General features: G+C 34.1%; 1 protein-coding gene across 1 annotated transcript; it reads left to right on the forward strand.

Moving 5' to 3' along the window:
* Positions 1-4,788: 4,788 nt before the first annotated feature.
* On the forward strand, positions 4,789-10,786 carry LOC136821173 (neuralized-like protein 4). The gene is made up of 4 exons (XM_067077404.1): positions 4,789-5,062; positions 8,872-9,058; positions 9,986-10,138; positions 10,562-10,786. The coding sequence occupies exons 1-4, from the start codon at positions 4,889-4,891 to the stop codon at positions 10,672-10,674; spliced, it is 627 nt and encodes a 208-aa protein (XP_066933505.1). The 5' UTR covers positions 4,789-4,888; the 3' UTR covers positions 10,675-10,786.
* Positions 10,787-18,068: the final 7,282 nt, after the last annotated feature.

Here is an 18,068-nt window from a genome sequence, read left to right on the forward strand (position 1 = left end):
GCGTCCATCAGTAACGTAGATAAAGCCTGGTGCAATAAATATAAGCTTTTGTAAACACATTATTGACATTAGGGTAAAGATTTTGACACCTTGATCGCGATTTGGTGGTTTTCTACAGAAACTGACTCATATTTTATATAAATATTCTTTGAATACAGAAACTTCTTTGTTGTAGAAAAGAGGGTATTTCTCGTACAAAAATTAGAGGAAGGTTTTTAAAACGATTCGTGTAATAGTCTAATACACTTTTTTTATTTTAGGATTCATTCGATTTACTATTCTGGGAAAAACTATTTTGTGGAAGGAAATTGTAGAGTGTGAAAATGGCGTCTTTCCAATTAACTTTATCAAGCCTAACTCTATTATTGGCGCTCATGGTAAAAATGTCACATGAAAGATCATTCACAAAGCTGGGGATATTCAAGGCGACAGATCAAACTAAGAAAGTATTCATGAATCTGGATAGAGACTTGAATAATTTAAAAAAGCTTTCAACCATCTTAAAATTGAGAAGTTTGAATCGGCTTTCAACAACACAGGAGGAACTTGGCAAGAGGATTTCGTTTGAAAAACAAGGTGTTTTTCATAAATTGATGAAAATAAAGAAACTATCGCAAGAGGAGGAGATACAACAACCGAGCCCATTTTCGAGAAAGATAAATATGGACCCGTCAGAGCAACAAAAGATGGCACTTCAGTCCAATCAAAAAATGTCAGACCCTAACAGAGTTATTGGACATTATTGTTATTATACTCAAGTTTATAAATGTCAAAGTATAATGGGCAAGAAATATTGTTGGAAAGAAAGAGAGCAAATTTGTGGACTGTAAAATCTAAATGAAAAAGTTTTTCCGAATGAAATACGTGAAGTTATTTTCAAGCTAGGATTTTTTTTAGTCTTTTTTTAGTGTTTCTTTATGAAAGAAATATTTCACAAGATTATGGTCCAAATAAGTTATCTATATCATTTTCTTTGTAAAGCTCATTTAAAAAAGAATGTTTTAAGGGGGTAGTCATAAGAGAAATCTAAAATGCCATTTTTTAAACTTTTTGTAATATCTTGTGAAGTAGTAAATATTTTTCAATGAAACTTTCCACAATTGTAGCACAACTATAAAGGATTTGAAAAATGAAAACAAGATTCGCAACAATGCGACTAAATATTTCCCTTAACATTTGTTACAAAAAGCAAACAAATTTTTGCTCTTCAAGGGATGATCTGAACATATTTCGTGAAACAACGCATTAGAGACCCACAAATATCACATAATTTAGATTTTAATATTTAGATTTAATGATGATACGCACACAATCTTTTTCAACTTATAGAAGTGGATTTTTTCAGGACACCCTGTTACATATTAGTGGCATATGCTCTTAGGCTGGATTATAGCTTAAAAGGAACTGTTGAGGAGTAGAAACATAATCTGAAAATGTAACTAAAAACGCTTCTTTTAAAAACACAACATCCTGTATCACCACTTCCAAAACTTTTTGAATCAATGAAGTGTAATCGCATTGTATTGTATGTTAGAACAGAGAAGAATTTGACGATTGAAAAACATTTCAAGCCAGTGTATGCTTATATTTTGCTTAGGATATCTGCAAATCTGAGCCTTCATATGCTTATAAGCGTTGTGAGCATAAAAACATTCACACAAAGGATATTGTGCAAAAAAAAGGTGAGGCACATAATCTTCGAGTTATATGATCGAGTTATATGGCTTCGAGCTATGAAATCTTCGAGTTAAGGCCCGTAACTCGAAATAAAAATGAACTATTTTTATTTCGAGTTAAATTTTTTAACTCGGTTTTTTTATTGACAATTTTCCAATCGAGTTATATAACTCGGTTTTTTTATTTCAAATAATTTCATCGAGTTGATTTTGTAAGCTCGCACACTTTTTGTAATTTATCGAACTGTTAACTTTGGAAAGAGTGTAACCTCTTTGCTTCGGGTTTTCTGGTAAACATACATCCCCAGGCCAACCATAATAGGGGTCTCTTTGGTATTGTAAAAACCTAAATCGTTGGTAATTCTCGTTGTATCGTCTGATTTTCTTGTACGAGCTTTGTTTTGACAGCACCGATCAACATTTGATTGAATAGTCAAATTTGTTGTGGTTTTAATCTCCTCGATCTTTCGCTCGGGCGTAATATTCTCTCTTGGACCAGCGATTACCCACTTCACAAAAGATTTCAAAGGTGAGGATATATCAAAATTATTCAAACTTCCACTAAATTTCCATTTCGTATGATTTAACAATTCTGATCGAACAATTTTGGAGGCTTTGAACAAAACATTCATATCGCCACTAGTTGCATGGAAAATAGTATCGGCAGCATTATCTTTTGTTGACAACATTGAAACTTTTTCCGACTGATTCTTTTGTTCTGGTTTCGTGAATTCGATGTCGGTAATGTTCTCTTTTAGCAACGTTTTAAGATACGTTTTGAAGTCTTTTTGTGATCTTTTTCTGTTGACTGAGTATCAAGGAAGTCATTGTATGCATTGTTTATGTGACTCATGTTTAATACTGTGGATGTACGAATCTTCGATGGATGGATAATTTTGATATCGGCTATTCTTTTTGCCAGATTTACCTTGTTCGATGTTTTTTATTTTTTTTTTTTTTTTTTTCATAGAAAACTGTCCTGTCAAATATTTTTCAAATCTAAAAAGTTCCACGTGAAACATTTTAAAATAATACATTCGCTTGAAAATGTTTTGTCAAATATTTTACTTACAAAAGATTTTCACTTTCAGATATGATAAAAACTTACGTCAAATGTACTTGCTTAACGTAAAATTCTTTTGCAAAAGTTTGCATGTTTTTTTTTAGAAAACTATATATATAACTCATTGATTAAAATGAAGAATAAAACAAATATGCAATAAACTATAAAGTGACTGCAAAAAAGGAGTTACCTTGTTCGATGTTGCTTTCTTTCCTTTGATCCTTTTCCATCTGTCCTATCTACCCAGAAGTATCGATGGTAACGAACATCATTAGCTACCCCATCATCGGCAGCCGAAATTGAATTAAGTCGGATGAACAGTGTTTTGTCAGTTAGATTACGTGAAACCTCAAACATTCGATTACCCATTTCCAAAAATTCAACTGTGTGTAGCGATTCTGGGCGATACTTCTGACATATTACACATAAATCCTTATTAAATATCGCTCCGGATGAAGATCTCAATCGCTTGCAAACACTTTGATCAACAGCATCTGAAGGTCGTTTCTCAGGTCATCCAACAATATAGCTTTCGGTACAGAAACTTTGCTTTGCATCGTAACGTATTCGTACTTGTGTGATAGTTTTAATATGTGTACACGCAGTGCCGTAGCAACTGGGGGGGGGGGGCAAGGGGGGCTATATCCCCCAAATAATTTTTTCCGAAAATGGTTATTTTGCAAAATAAAAAGTTTTTCTTTTTTAATTTGTCATAATTGTCACAATTGAGTGCATTTTCAAGCAATCTAGAGCTCAAATTTTCAAAGTTTCCCCCCTCGGGTCAAACTCAGCTGATACAAGGCATGTCCCAATAAATATATTTTGCGTTTTGATAGGCACACCGCTTCCCATTATTCATTAACTGTTATATATAGCTCAAAAGAATCGTATCAACGAGAGGATTTCGAAAAGTGCTGGGTCAAAAATTTACATCAAGCCAATCTCAAGATATCGGCCAAAAACTGATTTTGACGTTATAAAATACATCGAAAAAACACGTCAAAAAGACAATTTAAATGACGTCATTATTGAAAAAAGGCGATAATTCCGATTAACTTACTACAATCAAAGCAAAATTTTGATTGGAGATGTAAATTAACGATTCTAAAATATTTCATGAAAAAAAGCTTGAAAATTCATGATGACGTCAGCATTTTCTGATGTATTTTAATTTTTCCCGACAACAAATGACGTCATTCAAATTTTCTGAAAATTTTTGAACAAATATTTCAGAATCATTAATTTACAACTCCAGTCAAAATTTGGTGTTGATTGTATTAATAAATTGAAATTATCGCTGTTTTTCAATAATGACGTCATTTGAATCTTACTTATGACGTGTTTTTTCGATGTATTTTATAACGTCAAAATCAATTTTTGACCGATATCTTGAGATTGGCTTAATGCAAATTTTTGACCCAGCACTTTTCGAAATCTGCTCGTTGATATGATTCTTTTGAGCTATATATGAACGTTAAGGAATAATTGGGGTAGCGGTGCGCGTCACGCAAAATATATTTGGGACATGCCTTGTTTCACCCGAGACCATGGTTGGCGCTCGCGGTGTCACTAAACTTCAGCCCCCCCCCCCAATATGGAAATGCTTCCTACGGTACTGACACGATTTATAGCATCCTCCATGATATTTAGCTGATTTCTTTCGTAAATCTTCAGTGGAATAGTCGGAAAATCGATGGTATAGCCCCACGAACAATACTAACGTCTTTACAATCATTTCTCTCTTTTAACGCTTCTTTCAAAGCTATCAAGGAAGTAGTTTTTGGTTCTACCAAACTTTTCCATTTCGTCGTTCAAAATATGACCCACGCAAAAAATAATGACCCACGCAAAAAATATGACCCACACGCAAAAATATTGACCACGCAAAAATATTGACCCACGCACCCACGCAACCCCACGCAATTTAGAACCAGCGGTCCCCCCGGCCGGCCGCGGGTAAATGTTTGATGAGCCAAACCTATAAAATCTACAATATTGGCTATTTCGGCGCCCTATCAAACAAAAACAACAAAGATGGTAGATATGAAAATTCGAAATTTTTGTTTTAAGAGTGTGTGGTGGACTTTTCGAAATTTAGGTACGATTTGAAATGCAAATGCAATGATGTGTAGAACCCAGTGCTAAAAAGATGAAATTCCATGAAAGATGTGGTAAAAGTATATCATTTTCAAAGACTAGAGATTGTGCAGAAAGAAAAGAGGGATATGATAATGGAATTGTGTTCAGCTGCAAACCCTTAAAAAAAAGCCAGATTTTTGAAGTAAAAATTGATGCAATAGAAGAAAAATGGGCTGGATCTATCGTAAGTATAATACTTGATAGCATAATGAAGTAACAAGCCTTTCTTCATGAGTCAGAGCATTAAGACCTCCCAACTCCATCCTTTTTCTGTAAACCTTCCTCAGCCTGCATATCTGACAACAATTTATTAATATCCCGAATTTTGCACGCAATAACTCTGTGAATTTTCCTGCTTGACGTCCTATAAAGTTTTAGCTTCAGTATTAGGGTTTTATTTCCGTGATATGGAACATATAACTTCCTGCTTGAATAGACCTTTTCGCCTTTGCGTCCGCCATATTGAATTGTATGCAAAAATACAGGAACGAAAATGCCGTGGTTGGATTTAGTTGGAATGTATGCAAAACATATGCAAGTTTACACAAAGATTAAAAAGACAACAAAGCATCTTATAAATAAATATTATATAATCATTAGAACAAGAAAAGATGGAATTTCTTAATCCAAAAGGAAATATTTACAGAACAACAAAAGCCTTTTAGGAATTTGTTCTTAAAGACATTGCATATTCTGTTTTCATGCCATTAAGAAATTCCACGAAGATGGAGTACACACATCAAACTTTCAAAACACGCAAACTGAAAGCAGTAATTATGACGTCACACTTATCAATGTTTTTGATTTGATCATTTGGCGGCTCTATTCCCAGGAGAATAATTTGCCGTCAGCCGAATAAGGATTGTTTTTTACCTTCGCGGGTGATTTTTCAGTTTGAGATTCTGTCTAATGTTATGGTCTTTTGAAGTGCTTGTTCTAAGAGATGAGTGAATATAATTGTTTTTAGTTTTCAAGAGAAGCAAATTTAATCTTTCTTCTACAAGATTACACTTTAATATAATGCCAATTATGCATGTAAGTTTTTATTTAATACTTTCTTTTTGCATATGTTTTGCATACTTTCTAAGGGAATTTCACCATGGCAATTCGGCAACCATAATTTTTGCATACAATTCAATATGGCGGACGCAAAGGCGAAAAGGTCTATCGAATGGGTTGAGTATTTGATATGCGAAACTGAGTTAATAATAGGTTGTCGTGTTCTCCCAAACAACTATTTCCCGATGAATTAGGTGGTAATCACAAATATCTTCGTTTCGCGTCGCCCGACCGACGTCGACCGACTCTCCAAAATGGAGTAGAACTGAGTCGGTGAGTCGGTAAATTTGTCTGACTTTTTCTGTCGATGACGTTTCCTTCGTTCAAAAATTTTACTATTGCTGATTTTTTGTGAGCGATTTCTAGCGCATTGACGGCATTTTGACTTTGTTTATTATTACATGCACCATTTTGGGTTTGAGGTCACAGTGTTCAAAGGTCATAATTTGAAACCACCCATAACACGCGGTTGTTTTGGCTACTGGCTGGCTGGCAGTTTCCTTCAAGAATACACTCCAAAAATGAATGATGGAGGTAAGAAAACCCGAAAATTTTTATGATCGACTGACTAACTTTTTAGACCCAACGAGGACGCGAAATGAAGATATTTGTAATTGCCGCCTTACAGGAAGTTTCATTTTCTACCCTTTTCATTTGCAACAAATTGCAGTTGCAAATAACCCTATGTAAATAAGGGATGATATCCATACTCATTTTTCCATCATGACAGCTTGGTAAATTTCATGTGTTTCCATTTTAAATAAATGACTCACAAGTCATTGATGATGCAAGTATTCATTCAACAAAAGAAAGCTATAAAAGATTAAAGAGAAAAGTCATAAGTGGTAAAATTGATAATTTCGAAATCAAATCAAGAAAAAAAATTATGACGTCAGCAGAAATTGGCAAAAATCGATTTTGGCTTAAGAAAATTATGACATCATCGTTTTTCAAAGATTTTTTACTGAATGTCCTCCTCGGTTAAGTTATGGCATTTCTCAAAAACTGAAAATTACCATAATTTTTAGATTGCAATTAGTCAACAGAAAATAACCAAACAAATGACTGAACATGAAGGGTACTATGATGTAGTTTTTAACGTGATGTGTAACCTAATTGTTTTTTTATTATCATCATTATAGAGTTTTTACAGTTAGGCACACACTGGGCCTCTAACCCGCTCTTCTTATAATCATGTTGTTTCCGTCGTAAATTTCTTTAAATAAAGTTTAGTCCTAGGACTACCTCTCACTTTCCATATACGACTCTTAACTTTTTCTTTCGATGTTTTTTCTTTTTGCTTTAAGATGCCATTGTTTTATTATCTCACGTTCTTTCCTTGAAAAATCATCTGATACTCTGAAATCATCATTATCTAGTTTGTGGATGCAAGGATTCTTATCTTTTCCTCTGCACTGTTGAGAGTAACTTTTAATGGTTTCCATCGTTCATTTGTATACATTTCATCTTTACGAGCACCTATGCGTTCTACCTTGATTATCCTTGATTATCGTTACATCGAAACCCATTTGTTTTTCAGCATTCTTTCTATAAATTCTTTGTCACCAACTCGTTGATGCTCGTCTTTGTCTTCGTTTTCACCTAAATGATGCACCATGATGTTACACTTGGTTGATTTGAGCTAACGCTCCTCTTCGTTCACTGATTTGATGAAGTTTTTTTTTGTTTTTGTAGGTCTTCTTTGGTGACTTCTGCATATGATTGTTTTTGTTTCTGTGTTGTTGAGCTGTGTTTGGGATCGTTTGTTGTTCCGTTCTTTGTTGACGTCTTTTTTATTCATTAGCTTCTCAACTTTCCTTTTTTAGAGAGGTTATTCTCTCCTTTGAAACCTAACTTCAATCCATGATGTTCATCTTTATCTGCTTCTTTCGTTGTAATGTTACTGTGAGTTTTTTGTCTGCTTGTTTTAATCCTCTCAAGTAAGAGCGGCGTTATTGTAATACAATCTGCACATTCGAAGCACTGGCTTTTATATTGCAGAAAAAGCTGAATCTAATAAGCCGGGAGCTCAGAGCAAGCATAATGGACAAGTCTATCACATCTCCTACATTGTAAGGTGTTGTTATCTGCTATGATGGTGTTTGTTAAACAGTTATTGGGTGTGCAATATCCATAATTTTGTTGAATTTCCTTTGAATTTTCGTTGATTTCTGCCATATTGGTGCATGTCACTAGTCCGACACTTTCTAGTCCTACAGTAAAAATAGTCCGAATCTATAAAATAAATTTACAATTTAGAAGTTATTTTTTCCAACGTCACTTTTGTCCGAAAACAAAAGATTTTAGAGTTTCGAATGTCCAATCCAATGTCTTGACTCTTGAAAGCCTAATCCTAATAAGCTTCCCAAAATTCAAGAAAAGTCGGGTTTAGGGGCACTACCTCAAAGTCGGAACTTTGGATTTTTATAAGCACGTGGTTGCTTATAAAATATGTGCCTTCTCTTCGGCGATTCATGTCGTTTTATATATATTTTTTTACTCGTTGTCGGACAAAGTTGTTGTCGGAATACTGGCGCATTAGTCAAATCCAACGTCGGGCATTTTTACTGTCGGACTAGAAAGTGTCGGACTACTGACGACCTCCCGTTGCATTCTTAGGATTAGTTTTTTTCGCTGATTTTCGCGAAAAACCGCAAAAACTGATTATGACGTCATAATCGATGACAACATAAAAACTAAAAATTGAATTTTTCAAGAATGGTGTATCCAATTATTTTCAGACTTTCACCAAAGATGTATCTTGCCAAAATCGATCATTTGAAAAAAAATTTCGAAATTACGATGACGTCAGCAGAAGTAAAAATCGAAAACCCTATTTTTTATGCACTTGATCATTTCTAATTTCCTACTATTATTTGCTTTGTTCAAATTTAGATTTATTTTGAAAATCTGTTCTTGTTTTTATCTTTTTAGAGACTGGGTGTCACAACTGCTGACCCAAATGATCTACCCTATTTTCGGACAGTAACTGACATTCACTCCTCCTCTGAGCACAATTCAATGTTTTGGGTTTGTTGTGGATCAAAATTATTCCATGGTAGTCAAGAATTTGCAATCAATAAAAGCTTGTATGGTTTGTCAGGGGTTAGTGATATTATTGGTGAGTAATAAAAACATTATTATGTTCATTGTAATTCTTATATTTATGTATCTTTGTTTAATCGTCAAACAGTAAGAAGTTGAGAAGTTATGTTTTCCAGAATTTTATTGACTACAAATAATTATAAGCATATCCTTTAAAATTATGCAAATTATGTATTAATCTCTTATTAATCCACAAAACTTACTTACTGCACGATTTAACGTCCGTTGCTCCCAGCAGCTGGGGTTGGACGCCTTCCTCTAATGACCGTTCGCCAGGCTGCCCGATCGTTAGTCATGTTGACAGTCGCATTAATAAATTTGAGGTCGTCTTTGATATTGTCTATCCATCTTTTTTTTGGTCTGCCTAAATATTTACCTTCCACACCATGGGAAAGGATTCTCTTCTGCTGAGAGTCTTCGTCCATACGCTGGACATGGCCAAACCAGTGTAGCCTACCTTGACGTAGCAAATAGTCAATTGGAGCGATGCCAAGCCCCTTTCTGACAAACGTGTTGAACAAATCCAAATAACGTTGGTCTTACGGGTATTAACACGGAGGCCTTCTGCTTCAATTCCTTGCTTCCACTGAGCAAGCTCATCCTTTGATTCAACAATAATAACAAGATCATCAGCGTAGTAGAATTGCTTCCTACACCCTTATAACAAACAATACAAGGCCATTTACTTAATTTTTTTCTTTCACTCAGGCCATTTTTGCAGTGCATAACTTTGGTCTTAGGGGTGTTAACACGAAGGCCTTTTGCTTTAATTCCTTTCTTCCACTGAGCAAGCTTTAACAGATAATAATAACAAGATCATGGACAGCCAGTTCGAAATTCTTGGGACAGAGCCTCCATAACAATTATGAATAACAGAGGACAAAACTTGTAGGAAATGACTTTTTGCTTGTTCTTTTTAATTTTTTTTTGTTTCAAACTGAAGGTATTCAAGTACGTCAAAATGGTCAGATGCATACATATAAAAATGGGGTTCACGTAGAGAATGTAGCTGAAGGATTACCAGTAGATGTTGATTTGTATGTTATTGTGGATATCTATGGTGCAGTTACCAAAGTATCATGTTTACAAGATAAAGGTACAATTTCCTAACAGCTCATTCCTTTCCATGATAATTTTGACTAAAAGTTAGATATTCTTATCTGGAAATTAAATGCTGTGTTGAAATACTTTCAACTTTCCTATTTCCGTTTCTATTTGGTTGAAGGAGGCTCTGAGGCCCTTTTTGGAAAACTGTATGTATAATGAGGACCCCGTCAGCATCATGGGCTGACTACCTGATTCCCCTTGATCGGGGCGAAGGTTCGTTCATTTTCCAAGTGAACCGCTGCGAGTTGGAATCAAACTAAATAGTACATAGTTCCAGCGTTAAGATTAATGACCACTAACACAACGTTTTTCTCGTCAGTTTCCTAGTTATTCCTCCTCTTTTGAAACTTTAGACCATTACTTATACCTCTGTCTGTGAAAATGATAACTGGTATCTTTTATTTTCTTACAGTTTTATCATTGAAAGAACACAGTCGGAGAGTTATACAAAATATCATCAAGGACGAAAATGACATAGACGATCTTAACATTCCGAAAGTATTGAAAGTTTTCCTTAAATTATGATAAGATTGCTGTTTCCTTTTTTTTATTTTTTGGGTAAGTCTATGGTATAGCCAATTTTATATCCAATCTTCAGAAGTTTTATCTGTTTTTTAAAGTTGGACTTAACAAAAAAAGATACACGTGCAAAAAATATCTGTAGGAAAAAATAACTCAGACTCTTCTTTTTCAATATTTTTACGCTTTAGTTTTTCTAATAACCCCCTTCTCAAAGACCCAATAAGATTTTTTCATCCAGTGGGGATAAAAATGAAGGTCTGAAACTCGATGGTGATTGATACCTTATTGGTATATATTTTCGCGTGTTACAAATTTTCGCGAATCGCGAAATTTTTTTGAAAAAACGTGTTTCGCGTGTATTAAATTTCACGATTGCTGACTTCTGGAAAATTTTTGCGTGTATTAAATTTCGCGATTCACTAAACTAGTTATTTTCAGAAAGTGGGAATATAAAGCAAGAAAACAAGAAAAAGACTGATTTTGCTTGAAATACAACGTTTTTGATGTAAAAATACTAACAAAATACTAAGAAAAAGTTTTTCGCGTGTATTTAATTTCGCGATTTTGTAATTTTGAAAAATTTAAACAGTATTAAATTTCGCGAAAATTGACCAAAAAACTCGCGAAATTAAGTACCTGCGAAAATTTGTAACACGCGAAAATATATACCAATAAGTTATTCAAATATTTATTTTGGCTGGGGATTTCAATTCTTTTGTTTTCAAGTCTGAAAATTCAGTGGGGACGGGAAATACAGCAAAGTATTTTTCAATGAAGATTGGTTTATTTGATTATTTTCAGTTGGGACAAAAATTTGAGTAGAATTTTCCACCGGGGACGATATTTTGGCCAATTTTTCCAGTGGGAAGGGAACTCAGTGGGTCTGTGAGAAAGGGTGTTCTAATGTTCTATGTGTTGGTGTTCAAATGTAAAATATTCAGTAGTATAATTAAATGATGTACATATTTTTGAAGTATTTTTCAAATTCCTTTTTATATATGACAATCAAGATTCCGTAATTAGATTTTATTAGGTAAGTTTTACCTTCATATGCTAGCAAATTTGATGAAAAACCTGAAAATCTTTTTTTTTGCTCCTTTCTCACAATTATTTAGATCTTTATTAAGTATTTGTTACTGTTCATTTCCAATCTTTTATTCTTTATAACATGGCGCCCTGATCTGTATACGTCTTTATTGGGTTGTATTTTTTTTGGGGTCGAAGAAGACTTGAAAACCGAACTTCCCGTCTGAGAAAAGTCTCTTTCTAAAAGCCTACAATATCCCAACAACAATACTCTAATTATATTCCAAATATTCCTTTAAGCATATTTTTAAAATTGTACTCTCGGGTACCTAATAGCTGTCCCCCTGCTAATTAATTGTTTGAAAATTTTCCACCCAGGACATTCTTATTCCAGCCCCTCTCGGTTATTAATTTTTGGGAAATTATTTTTAAAAGTTCTCTCTTTTGTCCTAATTCTGCTGTATTAGCCTCTTCAAAAATTTTCCACCAGGACATTTTTATTACAACCCCCTGCTTATTATCAAGTTTTGAGATTTTTTACAACAATAAAAATAGCAATTTTAACTTGATTTTAAGTTTCGAATCAAATCTTTTTTAGAAAGATTTTTATTTTTGCTAAAGTGTAGTCCAAGATTTTCTGAAAGAAAATCATACATCAAAACAGGTGGTTAGTAGTAGCTGTTTTCCCGTATGGAGAAAACAGTGAAAAGCTGCGAAACACTTAAAAGTGAAAAGGCTACAAACAATTTCGATTTTTTTCCCTCCGTTCGAATATTCGAAAGATCTGTATCTGTTTATTTGACTCTTGTTGCAATATAAAGGCTTTCAATCCTTTATGATTTAGCTAGTTTAGCATGGCTTGCTTAATTAAATGGTTGCTAATAGCCACCATGAGTCACGTGGCTACCTATGGTTACGTTGTGTTGCCGGATGACCATTATTTGGCGCTTGTAAAACACCATAAAAGTGAGAAAGTTCTTTTCCTTTTTTGAATGATTTTTAAAATATCTCATTAATTGATTAATACCCACTTCTCTTATCTTTGTGCTGCCATTTTCAGCACTATTTAGATATGCTGGAAATAAATTTTAAATTTAATTATAAGTCTAATTTTCACGGAATTCTCAGCAGCCTTGTATTGCTTTGTAAGTTTTTCTATGAAAATCTTAAATCAAACTTTTTTAGTCTAAAAATTGAAGCTCTAACCAAAAATACTTAAAGTTTATTGAATAAAAAAGGAATTACCTTTTTTTATAGTTGGTCCTTGTGAACCCAATCCATGTGTATTTGGAGAATGTCATAGTGTTGATGATCATTCTTTTCGATGCGATTGTTTTGGTTCCTTTCAGGGCAACAATTGTGAAAGTAAGAGATCATTTATACATAATTTACGTAATACTGTAATCTGATCAATTTTCATGAGATTTATTTCGCGATTTTGCGAGTATTTTTGCCTTTTTAGCGTAAGCAGATATCGCGAATTTACGTGAGATCACTGTCTCGCGAAATTAAGCCGACGCGAAATTTTTAAAAATGAGATTTTTTCTATACTAATGATTACTCAACGGATTTTTTACTCTACGATATTTTAGAGTATTCGAATTTTTCTTGAGTAGTTATTGAGGTATACATAGTGTGAACCCCGAAAAAATGGGGGGTTTAAGATTTTAGGGGGGGGGGTAGATAAAAAAAGGGGGGATAACAACTTTTGCTCAAAATATCTATCATCTTTATATTGATTTAGATATTTGGTGTGGGGCAACTAAAAAACAAGTTTAGATAGCTAAATTTTTGCCTGCCGCGCCATGTCAAACTCTTTTTTTTCATATAATTTTTAATACAAATTTCAATATTTTTGGTTTTGAATGACTGGTGCACTGCTGCTGTGAATAGCACGGGTTCAAACATTTTTTAAAATAGGGGTGACATATATAGGGGGGATGAAATAAAAATGGACGGGGGGGGGGTTAGACCCCCCTCTGCACACTATGGGATATTTTCTTTTCTGGTATTTTTTTTATTGGTTCACAATGTTCTAACTGAGCTTCATATCAGATGCAATAATTTTTCAAATTCCCTACAGCTTTAGATCCATGTCATAGTAAACCATGTCAAAATGGAGGTCTTTGCGAAGTAGTTGATGGAAAAGCACACTGTACATGCAATGGAAATTGGCTGCAGCCTATTTGTAAAGGTATTGACATTTGATATATTTTTTAAATACACTTACTTTTTAACTTATATTGTTTCCTTCGTCGCAATTCTCTGAATGTTTTGGATTCTCATTCATTTTCAACTTTCGAATAAAAATTTGAATTTTTTGCGTTTGGAATTCTCTGATTTCTGATTTCCTTTAATCCACTCCAAAACAAACTTCTTCAAATTTCTTTTGTCTGGAATGATTATGCAAGATTATCTCAAGAGTGAAACGTATCCGCTCGAGACTGTTACTGTTAGGAGATCATTAATATCCCTGAAAACACCCCCTATGTCATAGACCCGCTGGGACCCCAGCCCCACTGGAAGATTTGGTATAGATTTCGTTCCCGATGGGGAAATACCCTAAAATTTCAATCCCACTGGGACATTCACGTTTTTTTTTTTTTTAAGAAAGACACTTTTAAGAAACATGAGGCTCAGAATGCCTAAAAACTAAGAAACATGCTGATGCTGAGAATGAGAAAATAACATTTTTTAATTCGGTTTTTTTAAAGAACCTTCTAATCCAGCCTTCCATGAGGCTGATTATGTCAAAAAGTTCAGAAACGTGTAAGAAACATTTAAGGCTCAAATGGTCGATTTCTTAAGAAACATTAAGGCTGCTTGGTAAAACTAGTTTCTTAAAAAAAAACGTGTAGTAACTTTAAAACACTCGCAACAATTCGAAATGGTGAATCATTTAGTACTAAATAGACAGCTGTAACCACAACCCTGTCTCACACCACAGCCCCGGTGGAACTTTTTTCCTTAGTGGGGATAAAAATTCCCATTGAAATCACAATGGGGATAGAAATTCTATTGTTCCAAGGTTAAAAGAGCCAGTGAGGATGGTTTTGGAGTGCAATTTTTAAACATGGAATTTCGAGGGGGGATGAAATCAAAGTCAATTTCCCAGTGGGGCTGAAATTCAAGGGTATTTTCCCACCGGAGACAAAAGTTTTGCTTAATTTTCCAGTGGGACTGGCGTCCCAACGGGTCTCTGACACAGGGGTGTGTAATCAAATGGAATTTTTTTTCTTTTTCTCAGAATGTAATTGTCCAAAGAGTTCTGAACCAGGACATGTTCCTGATTCATATTGTAATGGAGATGGGAAATGTGTTTGTCATCAAATTCATAATACTCAAAATAATATCTGGATTTTTGATGAATCATCAAGAGCATGTCGTGAAGGTAAATTTTTATATCTGTATTACCTGAAACTCAATATTGTTTTTTGATTTTTTAGTGTCTTCTCCTTATCGTTCAATACCCTTACATCGGCCATACTTTAATACCAATTAAATTTGAAATTTGTACTTATTCCTGATAATTATCTTTCACAATTTTTTTGCTGGAATTCAATTGAATGACCTCTAAAATTCGTGAAAATAGCAAAAATAGACATCAAAAGAACTGGCAGAAGCATTACCTTCTGGCTATCAAGTTTTTACTCACGCAATTGACTTTGTCACTGAGAATGATAATCAAGTTATATTTCTTATTGATAACAGTTCCACCACAACCCCCTCCGACGGTACATCTCGATCCTTCGCCTCCAATACCAACCATGCAGACTACAACAGGTAGATAGATACTTGGTTGGAATTATTCATATTTTAGAGGTAGAAATAATCGGTAAAAACATTTATCACTCACTCTTTTTTTATAAGCATACGTGAAAATTGGGTCGAGGCTCAAAATACTTAGCAAAATCTCATTTTAAGCCTTAATTCATGCTTATTTATATGCTTAGATGTGTTGTTTTCGTTGGGTTCATGAAAAGTTATCTTTGGTCTAACTAAGAAAGCTCAAACAGCTTAAAAAGTAACCCTAAAAAGGTCAGCGTTTTAGAAAAGCTGCAGGTATGCTAAGAATATGCTTATTTTTACCGAATTTGAGCCTAAGTATGCTTATAAACATTATGTCTATTAAAAAAGAGTGTACACCGAACAAAAAATTAACTCAAGAATTTATAGTTGATATGGTTTTTCAATGTGACAAAAAAGATCCAAAAGAACAAAGCAACAATTAAACGTTCGAGTCGTAGTATTGTAGAGTTAACTTGTTCCCAGCGTATCAGACTGAAACTCAATGGGGATTGATATTCCTATGTTTTTTATGGCTGGTGATTTGAATTCCATTGTTTTCTAACAATATTTTGCAGTGGGATTTGCTTCTTTGATTATTTTCAGCAGGGGCAAAAATGAGAGTATAATTTTCTACTGGGGACGATGTTTTGGCCAATTTTTCCAGTGGGAAGGGTTTTCATTGGGTCTGTGAGAAGGGGGTATGGTAGGGGTATACACAAGACAAAGGTGTTTGTATACTTCACAAAATTATCGTGTCTAACAGAAAGTATTTAGATAATATTTCTTTTTGTTTGGTTGGATTTTACGGATTTTCAAAATTTACCTAAAGTTTTGCTTAAGATTTAAGCATCCTTATAGGCATCTCTCAGCCTTCTCAAGTCTTTGTAACCTAAGCATCTTCGGGCCTGTTTTTAAATTTTTGTATACTTAAATAGAACAAACATGTAATTCAAGGAGAATTATATTTCTGCGATTTTTTAAACCTTGAAATACAGTATAGAGTCTCTACAAGAGTTGTTGCAATATTTTAAAGAAGAATATTCTAAAGGAAAATACAATTTCCATTACAGAATGTCCCAATCCTTGTCATCCGAATCCATGTGAGAATGATGGTGAATGTGTGAAGTTGAGAACCTCTTCTTCTTGTGGTGCATATGATTGTCAATGTCGACCACAATATACAGGACCACATTGTCAAGGTACCTCCAAGTTATTTAAATTCTTAAGTTCCTTGACTAAATTTTCCAAAGATCTATCTCAATATAGATATACTTCCTATATAGATATCAATAAGAAAATTTCTTCGCTAGGGATGAGTATGCAGAAGCCTAGTTAAAAAGCTAGATACCACAAGACCCGAAATCCCCATCCCCTGCTTGAAAGAATTTGCGTGGAAATTACAGTTGACGCTCTCTAAATCGATTTTCAAGTGGAATTTTCATCGAATGATGATGCGTATCAAATAGTATGGCACGCTGTTTATGAAAGTTTTTCGTTGACGGCGACTTTAAATATTATCGAATAATGAAGCGTATCGAATAAGTGGATAAATTTTGGTGGGGATTAAATTTGGCGAGTTTGGCGAATTTTGCCAAAATTCCCCGAATTAAATCCTCGTCAAAATTTTCAAATTTGGCAATTCGCCAAATTTAACAAAAAGAGAATTATATGAAAAATCACATCTTTTTAGTATATTTTTGAGTAATTTTTACCCATTTCAGTGTGACAAAATTTCCAATTCGCCAAATTAAATCCCCGCCAAATTTTACGAAATTGATCTATCGCCAAATTAAACCCCTGCCAAAAATCATATTTTGGCCAATCGCCAAATTAAATCCACGCTAAAATTTATTCTTACTCTCTCGGGTGCCTAATAAACGTACAGACCAAAATAAACGGTAGTAAAACGTCTAATAAATTAGAAAGCGTCAACTGTAAAGATCAAGCATCTCACCAGGTTAGCGTCTTCATCTTATATTCCCGACAAGTTTACGAGGTAATGATAAATTAAGATACTTACGAATTCTCATATCTGACCAAACAGAAAACTTGTCATACAGAAAATACAGCCCAAATCCTGTATCATTATCAACATAGTTTACCACATACAACATTTTACCTTTTTGGATTGATCAAAATTCTAGCTTATACATTTTAGTTATTATAATGAACACGAAATTCCCCCAGAGGGCGTAAGATAGTACCGTAGGGGAAATAAAAAAGGAATAAAAAACGTTGCACAATTTTCCAATCTAATTAAATTGGTCATTTGACTGTACAGTATATATGGCGCCTAAAAAGTATGGTTGCAATTCAAAAAAAATTATTTTGACCTGCAGTTTCGCCAATAATTTAATAATAATTTTTTTAGGGTCATTGGTCGGTGGACCACTTTGATCTTTTTCATCTAGGTTTGGGTGGGATCAATAGTGGTTACTACTTAAAGGACCTTTTCGCATATAATATTTGTCTGCTTTTTCACCTCAGTGGATCGCTGTTTTCACTGCCACATTCATGCGTATTGCGACCACAATGGCACGTGCAAGTGTGTTCCAGGCTTTACTGGAAATGGTTATAAATGC

Source organism: Clytia hemisphaerica, unplaced genomic scaffold (assembly GCF_902728285.1).
Source record: "Clytia hemisphaerica strain Z4C2 unplaced genomic scaffold, Clytia hemisphaerica genome assembly, whole genome shotgun sequence".
Classification (NCBI taxonomy): domain Eukaryota; kingdom Metazoa; phylum Cnidaria; class Hydrozoa; order Leptothecata; family Clytiidae; genus Clytia; species Clytia hemisphaerica.